Source organism: Xiphophorus maculatus, chromosome 5 (assembly GCF_002775205.1).
Source record: "Xiphophorus maculatus strain JP 163 A chromosome 5, X_maculatus-5.0-male, whole genome shotgun sequence".
Classification (NCBI taxonomy): domain Eukaryota; kingdom Metazoa; phylum Chordata; class Actinopteri; order Cyprinodontiformes; family Poeciliidae; genus Xiphophorus; species Xiphophorus maculatus.
The window spans coordinates 13,002,501-13,016,703 of NC_036447.1; the positions used below are offsets into that span (position 1 = coordinate 13,002,501).

At 38.9% G+C, this 14,203-nt stretch overlaps 1 protein-coding gene across 2 annotated transcripts in view; it reads left to right on the plus strand.

Annotated features, from left to right (window-relative positions):
• The window catches only part of klf3 (Kruppel like factor 3), a 16,802-nt gene extending 3,311 nt beyond the window's left edge, over window positions 1-13,491 (plus strand). The window contains exons 2-6 of one of the 2 annotated variants that reach the window (XM_023333948.1): window positions 5,065-5,125; window positions 5,592-6,051; window positions 6,952-7,087; window positions 10,286-10,452; window positions 11,034-13,491. In XM_023333948.1, coding sequence (XP_023189716.1) covers window positions 5,084-5,125; window positions 5,592-6,051; window positions 6,952-7,087; window positions 10,286-10,452; window positions 11,034-11,215 — 987 coding nt within the window. In that variant the 5' untranslated portion in view covers window positions 5,065-5,083 and the 3' untranslated portion in view covers window positions 11,216-13,491. Of the gene's footprint in view, window positions 1-4,229; window positions 5,126-5,591; window positions 6,052-6,951; window positions 7,088-10,285; window positions 10,453-11,033 lie in introns of those variants that run through there. The other variant, XM_023333947.1, reaches the window with a different exon arrangement.
• Window positions 13,492-14,203: the final 712 nt, after the last annotated feature.

The window sequence follows — 14,203 nt, forward strand, 5'->3', positions numbered from 1 at the left end:
AAAAAATAAAAAACTTCTGCAGAAACATTTCTGGTCACAAATACCATGGAGAGTCATGGTTAGAGCAGAGCTACACAGCATCAGGAACACAAACAGTTGCTGAATATTGAGATTACAATATTGATTATGATAAACGCAAATTTTGTTGTTTTCCTTTCTCTCCATCATTATAATATCCTTCCAATTTTCTGTAAGGTTTATCATCTCTGGCTGTAAGAATAGATGAAATATGGGGCAGTTAGTCCCCTTCAGAATGGCCAAGTTTATTATTGGAATATTTGGATACGAATGCATGGCTCTTAAAATATGATATTTAACTAATTGTAGCATCCAATCAGTCCTTTGCATTTGGAATTTTCCTAAAATTGAAAATGCAAACAGATGAAAAGTTCGCCAACACTCTTATGACTGGAACGTTGGAAAGTACCCGTGTTTTTCAATGCTGCAGATAAAGATATTAAAATGTTGAATCAATCAGTTTCTACAGTCTGGCATCCGTTTAATGAAAAATGTTTGTGTGACCCAGGTTTCTCTTTATGTCTGAAGCAAATAGCAACTAAGCACTACTACACTTTATGAAGTCAACCCACTGCTGTTGAGCCTCTGACCTGGAAAGCTAAGCTAAGCGACCAGCCGTCCAGTGAAAACCCTTTAGGACCTTCAGTGGTGCAGAGTACCACGCATCATTTCTGGCTGTAAACACTGGACAAGTCATGCTGAAGTGCACCTGGACAGATGGCTAGACTTCAGCCAAAGGAAGTTTCTTTAAAAGTGACTGTGCTAGGAAAAAAAAAAACTATGAAGCACTTCATGCCACTGGTGAATTTTATCATTTCGAATAACAAGTAAAGAAGTAGCCTCAGGCCCTAATCTCATCTGTATGCAAAGAGCTACCATGAAACTGTGATATTTTTTCTTATGGTTATCATGCCATGAAAATCTCATTCTGGCCAGGTGCCTAATTGGTGCTGAGAGACACAGAGAGCAACTCTGAAGCAACAAAAGCCAACAGGCAGAAAGTGTGCACTTAGAAGCTCACAAGAAGTGGACCGTTGGATTATTAGCTCACCACCTGGATGAGTAAAGCAATTAGGACCCTGTCTAAGGGCTAATTGCAATGTCAACAGCAAAGTGTGAGTCAGTGTGTACTTCAAGTTCCAGGTTTGCAGGAGATGAGGCAATATTGTTGTAAGCTGCGGAGAAGAAGTTTGGCAATCTGGCATCAAAGTGACAGTCATGAGCTAAAACAGCAGAGCACTGACATGAGGTGATGCTGACGGGGAAAGGAAAAAAAATAGGCTTTAAAGTAAAGGAAAAGTCAGAATGAGGAGCAGGGAACTCATGGCTTTCAGTCGGTGTGTGTGTGTGTGTGTGTGTGTGTGTGTGTGTGTGTGTGTGTGTGTGTGTGTGTGTGTGTGTGTGTGTGTGTGTGTGTGTGTGTGGGTGTGTGTGTGTGTGGGTGTGTGTGTGGGTGTGCTGCAGTGTGTTCTTGGACAAAGATGTTGTCTGGAGGTTTCTGGTCTCTCTGGTGATCTCATCATCTCCAGCCTGCTGCCATTAGAGCATGTGTGCGTGTCTGTAATAATTTAGCCCTTTAGTGATTTAGTGTGTGTGTTTTGTTGAGCTTGCAGAAAGTTTTTGTGTGCTTCTGTGATCATGTAAAAATGCTTGTGTGTGTGGGGGCGTGTGTGCGTATATGTGTGAGTGTGGTTGAGTCGGTAGCCAAGGCCTGCAAGCCGCAATATTTTCCCCTTCAGTCATGTTTGTTTTATATCATTCATAGAGAAGGAGAAGAAGAAGAAGAAGAAGAAGAAGAAGAGCAAGGAGGTGGTTGGGGGGTGGATTAGATAAATATGGTAGCAACATGAGTGATTGTTTGGAGAGCGAATGGAGAGGAGGTTCAGTGGAAGAGTTGGAGTCCAAGTGTGGAGAGGAGATGCAGGAAGTGTTTGCTGAGTGGGTTGGGGTTGAGTACACAGTAGCTTTACTGACCTAGAAAGACAATATTTGCAGACATGCTCAAACACACACCCACTTGTGCACAACAGGAAAAAGAAAAATTTCCCTCACACCATGACTTAGGCTTCTTATGACCCATTCCTAAATTAGTTCCTTTACCTTTTAAATCATGTCTGATTTCTGCCTGGTTTCTGTCCTGCAGAAAAAGGAGATTAAAAGTCTTTGACTCAGATCTACTTAAAGGGATCACTTTATTTTACTTTCGTTTTTATTGATCAACTTTTTGAAAGCGACACACATTGTTATCAGTTATGTAAATGTTCTATTCAGGAAAAAGGACAATGGTAGGTTTCTGCAACTGCATGCAGTTTTTTCTAAGAATTGAACCTGCAGGCCCACAGGCGTTTGTTCTAGTTTTTTTTTTTTTTTTTTTGAAAGACGAACCTGGATAAGTAATAAGTATTAAAGAAAAAACCCATTCCTCAGCTTGCACACATATCAGTGAATGCTGTTAGGGGTGCGTACTGGAGGTGCAAATGTCTCCAGGGCTGTTCTTGCTCAGGTGTTAAGAGATAATTGACATTTACAGTACGTACTCTGAAGTTCCACGGAGGCTCGGCGTCATATGTGTGACTGTTGGTATGTAATTTTTACCTTTCAATTTTGCCTGACTTATTTTCAAAAGTTAGGTAACGTTGACATATTTCTACACAAAACAGTGAAGACAGAAAAAGTACAGCGTGACCTAATTATCAAAATTCAAGAAGCAATTTCTTGTCTTGACTGTAGGTGGAGAATATGAGCAGGTCCCCAATTTCAATTCATTTTTCTTTAATTCACAAATAATTAACTATCAAACACATGGATCAAAAAACTTAAAGTCTTTTTCTTGTAAGGATTTACCAAAATCTATAGAAGTTCACAGTTGTTAGAACGTTTAAGCCTTGAATAAAGGAATGACCAATTTCATGTTAGGCTTAATGCTGAATGAAGAACAAATGATACTAAAAAAATTCAACTCATTAGATTTTCTTTAAATAAAAAAAGAAGGATTAATTCACAACGATGGAAACACAAAATGATTCACAAATGCTAAAAAAAAATAATCAATGAGGTAAAACTAAACATGGGAGGAAAAAACTGAAACACACCAAAATGTGTTGTTGGAAAAGATAATATTGATTTGATAGATGGAGGTAAAAATTTCAATAAGCAGATGAAATTTTGAGAAAAATGTTTAAATGCAGTATTTTAAAAGTAGCTAATGCTAAATTAACAAAATGAGAAAATAATTAAATAAAATCTGCATTTATTTCACATAACTGATTTGGAAAGTATATTAATCACTACTTTAAAAATATATATAGGATAAATAACTATCTTTGAAATCTTTATCTTACAATAAAATTGCAATAGAACCACTGGTATGTAGTGATTATTTTAAAAATAAAGAGTAATTGGGAATAAATTTTATTCACTAAAAATCAGCATTTTGCAAATCAAAGAAGACTCAAGTCTCAAGTTTGTTTTTTTGGGTTTGGATAAAAGATGTGCTCAATATTTCTCTGCTGAAATTGTGATGGACATATTCACCTACTCCTGGATAAATATTTTTTGTTGTTTTATTTTGCCGGTGTTAAGCTTAGACCGTAGAACAAGGTATTGTTGGTTTTTTCTACTCGCACAAAAGAACAGACTTTAGCACATTTAAAGTTTCTGGTTGTCGCAGTAAAAAGTCCCTCTAAAGTCCTTCCTTTGTCCATTTCCTGTTGTCATGATCTGTTTGCGCTTTATACTTGCCTGTACTGTCAGCGCCGCTTGTGATTCACAAACCACAATAGGAAAATGGTTTGACCTCTGGTTGAACTGCCATACAATTCAAACCTGGATTAGAAAACACGCTCCCACAGCACGCAGACACACACACACGCCCACGCACACCGCACACACACCTGACTGCCAGGCTCTTTGTTTCCCTGAAGCCGGGCAAAGGGCGAGGCTCCACTCGTCATGTTCACACCCTTCCTGACCCAGCTAGCAAGCATCCGTCTCTCTCCCCATCTGGAACCTTGGTGTGTGTGTCTCTGCCTTCCTGTATGTGTCTGTCTGGGCGTGATGGCTGGTGTTCTTACCCATTAGTTAATAATTAAAGGCTAACCTGTCTCCAGACTCTGGACTTTAATCAGGTCATACACAGACACACACACACACACACACACACACACACACACACACACACACACACACACACACACACACACACACACACACACACAGAGTCCCTCAGGGTACATTCTTTGACAGTTTGTGTTGCTTTAATGCTTCAGTGAACAAACACACACACACACACACACCCACGCCTACACACAATCACACTCAAAAACTCCCATTTAGGCCCAATCAACCAACCCAGCTGCACCTGGCCATTTGAAGCCAAGGTAACTGAAGCCAGAGTGGAAACCTCACACTCTTTTATCCAAATACCAGGCGGTTCTCAGTACATGCAGAATGTTAATGTGTGATCAGGTGTCTGAAGTTTCCAGGCACATCAAACCTGCAAAATGTCTTCTGTGGTCCCAGAAACCTTTTTTCTTTAAACATTTTGAGTTTTATATCCCAATATATATCAAAAATATTTAGATGTCATGTGACCTAATGTGTATGAACCAATGGGCAAGTAAGGATTACACAAATGAAATATGTAGAATAAAAGGTGTGTGCATGCTTGAAATGTCAAAGTTAAATTTCATGAGACGAGAGGATTTCCAACTTTGTATTAGATGTACAGCCTCAGTGAATACAACTATTTCCAATAAACATTATATAGATTCATCAGTCAGAATGACAGGATGAAAGCCTAATGGAATGCAGTATTTTTTCTAGGTGTGGTTTTCCGTAAATTTTTTTATTGGTCTTTTTTACTTTTCAGAAACAATTGTGGTTGTCGTAAAAGTTTTTAATGGATTATAGCTTTTTAGACAAGGATTATGGCTCACAGATGTTTCCATTTATTTGAAGCTTTTTTTCATGAGTGCAAAAGGACGAGGATATCTGACAGTGTGAGCAGGATAAAGTGTACCAATGAATGTGTGTTTTATTTTGTAGGAGCCTGGCCAGTGCAGCCATGCTGATGTATGATTACCCTCCAAAGACCGACATGGAGACGGTAAGGCTGGTGTGTTTTGCAAACATCATTTTTAGATGCTTTTTTGTGCTTCCATCTTGCCCGAACATGCTGCTGATGCCCCTTCCATCAACCCACATACTCCCACACACACGCACGCGCACCCCCATGAAAAACAGCTACACACACTCCTGCTAAGTGTCTAGACCAACTAGTTCCCACATTCCTTCTCTTCCTGGACAAACAAGCTGCTTACAGTAGAGATTTGCATACAATGCCTGCACATTCTGCCAGGCCAATGAACACACACACAAATGCACTGTACATAACAGTTATCGGCTGGTGAGCAGAGTGCTGCGTTTCAATTTTTTCAGCTGGCTGTGGTTGTTTGTGCGGCAGAAACATGTTTTCCATGTTATTCAAGGCAAAGCGGAAATGTTTACCTCTCTGTTCTTTTGTTTCCCTTCTCCACTTCCTCCTCCTGCATCCTCTCTTCCCCTCCTCGCAGTCATTCCCAGAGCCATACGGGGTGATCTTTCACCATCCCAGTGCCTTCTACCGGGTGCCCATGCAGCCCTTCACAACGTGCAACCCCACGCAGACCCAGCAGGAGCCGGTGGATCTGTCGGTCAGCAAGCGCTCCTCCTCCACCTCGTCCTCGCCTCCGGCGTCCTCCCCGGCCTCGCCTCCCAGCTCTCCGTCCTCCACCTACAGCTCGGCGAGCCGCGCCTCTCCCTGCTCCCCACACTCTCAGCTCCGCTCGTCGCCCACCCACTCCCTCCCGCCACCCACTCACATGATGCCTTACCCACCCATGGTCATCCAAAGTCCCGGGGTGATGGTGTCGCCCCTCGTGCTGCCCCTGCCCCTCATGTACCCATCACCAATTTCCCTGCATCCGCCGATGATGGTGAGCCCGCCGGTCCCGAGCGATGAAGGTCATCCTCCCAGCAGAGAACATAAGTATGGTGAGACCTGTTTGCCGCTTAATCTGTATTCTGCTCGACCTAACCTTGCACCCACAAACATCTGTATGTTTTAAAGGGATTAGACCAAAATAAAGTAGCTAATAATTGTGAAATGGAAGCAAAGTAATGCAAATGTAGTAAAAGCCCTGCCTGAAGTCCTCTTCTATTTCTTATCTATTTCGGTCTGAAATACATTTGCACGACACTTGAAGTCTACCTTGAATACATGAAGCTAACAATAAGTATGTTAAGTGGCAGGGCTGGGTCATGACATGCTGTTGTAGTGTCACAGTTGGAGGTAAATTCAACTTAACCCTATTTAGAAATGCTTCTGATCAAAAAAGATAAAATGTGCTATATATCTCTTATCTTTAACTAGCTTACTTTAAATGTCTTCTCACGAAGAAAATAGTTTATTGTGATAATTATAAGTTGGATGCAAACAGAAATTAACTGGGTTTTGCTATTGTCCTAAACTGGTTCCTTCTTCAACGTCTATATTTGTCTCTTACTTATAATGAGGAAGCACTTTTTCCACCCTGCTCTTAGAAAAACAATTTCAGCAAATCTTCTGTTTTTTATTCTGGAAGATGTTTTATTTTTGTCCTGTTGCCTGTGGCCTGCTGCAGTACACCAGAAATTACTCAGTTCTCTAAATTTCCACATTTGACAGGCATACATTTGATGAAAATAACCAAATATTAGAGCAAAGCACACAAAAACACACAAAGAGTTTACAAGGGGCATTCCTTTTGAACTACCTGCTGGTGAAAGTTTCATTATTGGGTATTAATCTTGGATTTTCCTTCTGGGGATAACCATTTATGCGTGAAGAAAAGTTTCACAATATGTAAACAGAAAGAAAACTAACAAAACTGTGTATCTCTTATGTTTTACCAGTTCACTCTACGAAGCACGGGGAGATCCACGACCTGCACAAGTCAATCAAAACCGAGCCTCAACCTGATCTCTCCCAGGACGCACTGAGCAGCCATGAGATGAAATCCTCCGTCATCAGGATATCCCACGAGTACGAGTGAGTGACACACACAGGCGCCAGCTAAATGCATAGATTCTGAGAGAAACGGCAAAAGTTGCACAAGCTGCTTTGTGTTCTTCCCCTTTAGCTTTATATGGAAGTGTTGTTCATAGACCCGGTTTCAACATGATCCATGTTGAGATTTGTTCAAAGCCTAGATGCTGTCCCACAAATAGAGTCAATAAAGGTCCTTGACACTGAAACACAGGATATAGCAGTTTTGTTCCTTTATTAGTAATGGTTTTGCAGCAAATACTACAACAAAGATTTCTGCTGGGAGAAAGGCAATGATAAATAATCAGAAAAACAAAAACTGTGGTTTGGATTAATAGCTAAAAATTAGATTTAGGTTTCAGTCTTGATGACATTTACCAATAAAATTCATAAGTTCTGCAAGCAAAGCAGGCCTTATTTGTGAGCGGCTCACTGTTTTACATTACATAGTGCTGCCCTATTTTCCTTCTAATACCTGCACTCACTGTACATTCCTTTGTTCGAATAGATTGTATTTGCAAGATAATATTCTAGTTATACCATGTGTCAAATGTTTTGCTTACTGTACATTACATCTACCTTTCCTCTATATGAATAGTCACTCTTTTCTCACTAGTCACACCTGTTCAGTAAAAAATACCTCTGACAAATGACAGCATTTTTCACTTTTGCTGCCAGTAAACCTACCAATAAAACTTCCTCCTTTTCTTTTGGTTCATATTCTGTTGCTATTCTGTAGGCTTCAGTGTCACTTTCAGGATTTAGATAAGCAGGGCTGTACAGATGAAAGATCTACTGCTTCACAGCTTTTGGAAATCCAATACATAATGTGCTGTTATGAATAGTATTGTGTAAACAATCTGTTGTTCCTCTGCATGGATCATCGTCCTTTTTTATTCTCTACCCGCTCACCAGCCACACCCTTTCAGTAGAAATACTGATGAAAATTTATATTCCTTTCATTTTTATTGACAATAACGGCAAATTGTGTTTAAAAAAAATCATAAATATAAATGTATCTTTTTTGCAAAAGCAAAAATCTGGCTTTTATTAAAATGGATTCATTCATTAGGAGAAAAATTATTGTTTCCTTATTAATAATTTCTATAAAATAAATGGAAATAAAGAACTTTTTGTCATTTTTACTATTTTTAATTTATCGGAATGTGTTGAAACTTATAATTTTATTCCATTGACATTCTGCTTCTCTGGAGTATAAATAAGATGCAGCACAGAGGCCCATTGATTTTTACCCACTCTTGAAAATGGGAAAGACGAAAGAATATGCAATTCAAGGCAGATTTGCAAATTACTGCTGATCTTCATAAACTGGAAAATTGTAACAACAACTTGCCAATGTCTACAGCGAGAGCAACGAGTAAAATGTATAAAACATCTGTAGTTGTGACAAAGGAGAAATATTTTCATCCAGTTGCTTAGGAAAAAAGACTTGTCTTTTCCACCATCGTGAAATCTTCAAAATTGGGCAGGGACTTTTTACCCAAAGGTGATTTTAAAGATGAACGCAAGAATGTGTCATTATTGGGTTTTTAAGTTGGATAAAAGTCCAAAACATACAGTCAAATCAAGACAGAAATTGTTCACTAGATGACAATCTCCATCTGTCAGAGATAAATGCTACAGAAATAATTTGGGTTAAGCCGAATACAAGAGTTGACCCAGGATGTTCTGGCGTGATTGTGCAAAGAGGAATTATCAAAGTTAATTTATTATATGCCCTTTGTACACATCTTTACCAGAGCGTGATAGTGGAGAGGCTGTACGTGTGTCCATGTCACTTCTCGTAAACTTCTTCCCGCTCCTAATCTTCTTCGCTTCCTCGGGTTTTTTTCGGAACCGTCTTATCTTTCGCTAACTAGAGGCCTTTTTTTCCCCTTAAAGAAATAATTGTAGGTTTTCTTGCACAGGAGATAGTCAAAGGTACACTGGCAGTTGGTTCTCACCTACTTTTTTTTTTTTTGGCTGTTTATTTTCCGTGTGTAAGTTGAGAGCAACCCATCCGTTTCTGTTGTCAGGTTGGCTGCCTTTACAGGCTTGTTCTTGTAGCCGTGCCAACTGAGAAATAAATGGCCCTTAAGAGGGCACAAGTAGGTGTGACTTGATCTGTCAACATCTCCTCTCTACATACACACACATATACCTTATACTATAAACTATAACCAAGCTGTAAAGATGTCAGAGCTGTCTAATAATGATGGGTTTGGCCCTGTTCTTTTGAGCGGTGTGTGTTGCAGAGCGATTCTCTGCATTCCTCTATGCAAAAATTGATTCACATTTTAACACTCGACACCTGCTCCAAACTGCCACTTATTTAAATACACACCTAGTTCTTCAAGATAAGGTACAAAAGACACACCCTGCTATACATATATAAATATATACAGTACACACCAACAGTTTGGACACACCTTTTAATTCAATGAGTTTCCTTCATTTTCATGACTATTGACATTGTAGATTCAAACTTAAGGCATCAAAACTATGAATTACACATGTAGAAATATGCACTAAACAAAAAAGTGTAAAACAACTGAAAATACCTCCTTATATTCTAGTTTCTTCAAAGTAGCAACCTTTTGCTGTGATTACTGCTTTGCACACACTCTGCATTTTCTTGATGAGCTTCAAGAGGTCGTCACCTGAAATGGTTTTCACTTCATAGGTGTGCCCTGTCAGGTTAATAAGTGGGATTTCTTGCCTTATAAATAGTCATGAAAATAAAGAAAACCCATTGAATTAGAAAGGTGTGTCCAAACGTTTGGTCTGTACTGTATATATACATTTTTTTTTCATTTTGGCATGTATCCCTTCTTATCTTTTGGATTGTATTCTTTTGCTTCAGTCTCACTTTTAGGATTTTTATGCACCCAGCTTTGCAGGGCTGTAAAGACCAAAAGATCGACTGCTTCACAGGTTTTAGAAATTATTGTTTTTCTTATGTCAATCTCTGAGAGAATCAAACTGTGACAGATGTAGTATATTCTTATGGTAAAACTACAAAGCAAAGAGAAATAGATTAGGAAAAATGTGCTATTCCTCAGTATAGTAGCGTCCAACAAAATCAAACGGCTGTAAATTTCAACATTTTGAAACAAGACTCTGGTGCCCTCTGCTGGCCACCTTAGGTAGAGAGGGAATAACATTATATTAATTTTTCCCCCTTTTTTGTGTGTGTCTTAGGTGCAACAATCCATCAGTGATAGTTCGCACAAGCTCCAAGCATCCTCTACCAGCTGAGTCGCCTGACACGCAGAAAAAGCGCCGAATTCACTGCTGCGACTTCTCTGGCTGCAACAAAGTGTACACCAAGAGCTCTCACCTCAAAGCGCATCGCAGAACACACACCGGTAAGAGGCCTCGCTCGCACTGCTCCAAGAACATCTTGAACCTTGAGGCGTCCTAGGAGAGCTTTTAATGTTGGAGGGATTTAAGTAAATCCCATTATTTTACCTTTCATTTATTTTTGTTTTGCTCTTTGTTAAATTTACATGTTTCATATCGGCAAATACATTTAAATATCAAAGATAAGTTAATACAAAAAAACCAGTTTTGAAATGATGACTTCATTTAATACCAACTTGTGAAACGTGTGAAAAACTAACCGACTTCCTGTTGACAATTAATTAACGGAAATTAAGCTCATTTTATGAAAACCGAGTTCAGTTTCTCAAGTGACACCCAGGCAGCCCAGTTACTACCAGGTCTGTAGAATCTATGTAATAGAACAGAACCTGTTTGACAACATGAGGTAGGCTTACAGGTGTTAAAAAGCAACACATGACTTCCTGACGCTGCTGTTTTTATGAACTGTTGACCAAAACCTGTTATATTGATCCCAACTGCAGCCCCGTTTCAATGCCAGCACCAGTTGTTCAGTCTAATGTGACCTTCCTTTCATGCCTTTGCTCTCTTCTTCTGTTTTGTGTAGGAGAGAAACCTTACAAGTGCGTGTGGGAAGGCTGCACATGGAAGTTCGCCCGTTCAGACGAGCTAACGAGACACTTCCGCAAACACACGGGGGTCAAACCGTTCCAGTGTCCAGACTGCGAACGCAGCTTCTCCCGCTCAGACCACCTGGCTCTGCACAAGAAACGCCACCTTTTAGTGTGAAATCCTCCACGCCGGCCAGGCGACGCATATTTCAGGCCGAGGTTCATTGTTGGGACTTCACCACTTTGACTTGACGGTGTTAAAATGGCCGACTGAAAGGGATTGGGGGAAATATTCCTCAGGGTGCATGTTTTGAACCCTTTCACCTCATTCGTAAGAGCTGGTAACGCCTTCCTACTCTCATTTAGACATTTATGGTTGCTGTGTCAGACCTCTGACCAGCTGTGGAAGGTCCTGAGGGGCTGCAGCATCTCAGCTGGCTTGAGAGCAGCTCCCTCCTGTCTGCAGAAACAACCTGCCTCATCAACCAAGTCTTGGCATGCTCAGACTCTTTAGTGCAACATCAGATCTTCGTATTTACTTTGTGGGCTTGGACACACACTTTCATACATGTTATTTGCTAGCTAGGACAATAAAATGTGAAAACCTTCCAGAATGTATCACATCACACCCACTGTGCATTGTGTCATACACCTTAAGCTTCCTATTTTTCCTTTTTTTGTCGTCTTGCTTCTTCTTGAGCGCAGCTAGCTGTGACTAACGCTAATGCTAATTCCTCCGTCATTGGCCACCACATTACACCACACACCACATCTGCCTCTACAAGCTTACATGATGAAGTGAAGACAGGTAGCTAAATGCTTGCTTTCTTTTGGAGACACACACACACACACACACACACACACACACACACACACACACACACACACACACACATGTGCAGAGCAAGAAAACATGCACTTACTAAAAGCAGCTCAGTCTTGGTTTGGTCTGCTTTTGCATGTTAAAAAGTGGGACTGCAGGTCTCATTCATTATTAGGAGTGAAGTGTTTATCAATGTTTTCATTCAGAAATGTGAACGTAGCTGCACAGGGGCATTATTGTGTGAGTGAGAAAAAATATCACCCATAAAATGGTAAAAGGGTAGAAGAACTATTATGCTTTGTGTATTAAGACATGTTTTTATGTATGTTTAAACTCTTCTGGTTTTTGATGTGACACCGTGGTAGCCTTTTTTATAGTATGACACTTTTTATAGTGCCTTTCAAAGTACTACTTCCTCTTGAACGTTTACACATTTTGTTGGGTTATAGCCTGCTATGTCCCTACGTATTGTAATGGGATTTTATGTGATAGAGCAAACTAAAATGTTGAACCTTCGCCTTTGCTTTTAGTCTTTTGCAGCGTGTAACAAGGTTTTATATCAGTCCATGCTGATGAAAAGCACCCCCACAGCATCATCCTACCACCACCATGCTTCACCATGGCGATGATGTGTTAGGAGTAATGTGTAGTCGGTTTTCCATCACACATTATGTTTTGCAGTCCTTCCACTTTACAAAAACACACTACTTGTCTGTTGCTCTGTTACATAAAATACATTAAAATTCATGGCTGTAATTTGACTAAATGTGAAAATGTTCAGGGGTTATGGGTACTTTTGCAAGGCACTTTGACAAAATATGCAAAGTGCAAAGCATGGAAATTTGCTCTTAAATATCAGCATTTCAGAAACAGTTCTGTTTCATTTAGGCATGACTTGCAGAAGATGTAATTGGAAAGGAAATTTAGTACATTTTTCTCTATATTTATAACCATAGGATACACAGTAACAGGTTTTACTGCAATGAAATGCCAGCAAGATTTTAGAGCACATTTTTTTACACCTCCTGGGGAACAAAATAGTTTAAAAAGCATCTTTGTACATCTCCAATGCGCACTTTATATATAAAAATATATTTGTATATAAAAATAGTATCTTGTATATCATTCCCAAAGCCAAGCAATTTAAAATCACACATTTTTTTTCTGCTTATAGAGTTGCTGATTGGTTTAACCTGAAACCTTTTACAGGTGTCAGGGTTTGTCATTTTTTTAAGAGGTGCAAAGTCTCATTTATTCACATGTACACAAATACTATACCGAATGTAGCAGCTCAACTGATCTGCATTTGCTCCCTGATACTCAGTGCAGTTCTTTGCTTTGTATATGTTTTTGTTTTTTTATCTATGCACATGCAAGTTGTGATATAATTGATTTTTAAACTGAAAGGGCAATTAATGGTTTTTATTACGCATGATTTTTGATACTCTACTATACATTTCTGTCATGTTGTGTCTTTAATAAACCATATTTCTTTTTAATCTAAGCGGTGGCAATTCAAAGGGAACTGTGTTAAACTGTGAACATATATTTGTACATTACAGGTCTATATGTAATTTTTGCATTTTTTAAAAAAGAATATTCAATATTCCTACCACTCAATAAATATATTGGTAAAAAAAAAAAGGAATGGAGTTTTGTCTTTCTACTTTCCTTTCTTTGTTTCTTTCTTTTTTGACAAGAGTCGGTTCTTTTGAGTTAGATACAGTGCAAAGAAAAATAGACTTTTGTTTATCTAAACTTAACCAAATGTTAGCTATGTTTTAATTTCATCCTGTTTAAAAACCCTTTTAACTAGTCAAGCTATTTGCTTAGCGATAAAAAAAATATTTAGAAGCAATACATTCTAGGTGTACAGAAGAAATGTTACCTTCTACATCCACATCATTGTGTTTGTAGAATTCAGTTCCTGAATATTTTCGAATATGTTAAGATTATTGTGGTACAAAAAATATAAAAAACATACTTTTGCTTTGTTTCTTTTTGCCCTATAATTTTTTTAAATGACTATTTTAAGTAAGAACATATATTTAAGCTAAATTTAATTTGTTACTCATTCATGTCTGACCACAAAAAGAACAAAAATGTTGTAGTGTAGTACATAAAAGCAGGGGTGTGAAACTCATTTTTGTTTTGGGTCAAATCAAGATCATGAATGCTCTTAAGGACCAGTGGTGCCACAATGTATTGATAAAACCTGTTCACAAACTGTTAATTTATGAATGAATTCCTAAAATTAAATATTATTGAACATCTTTTCAGTCCCTCCAGGATTGCTTGATTTGTTTTGTAATTTTTTACAATGAAAATCAAAGTGTTTGTGGT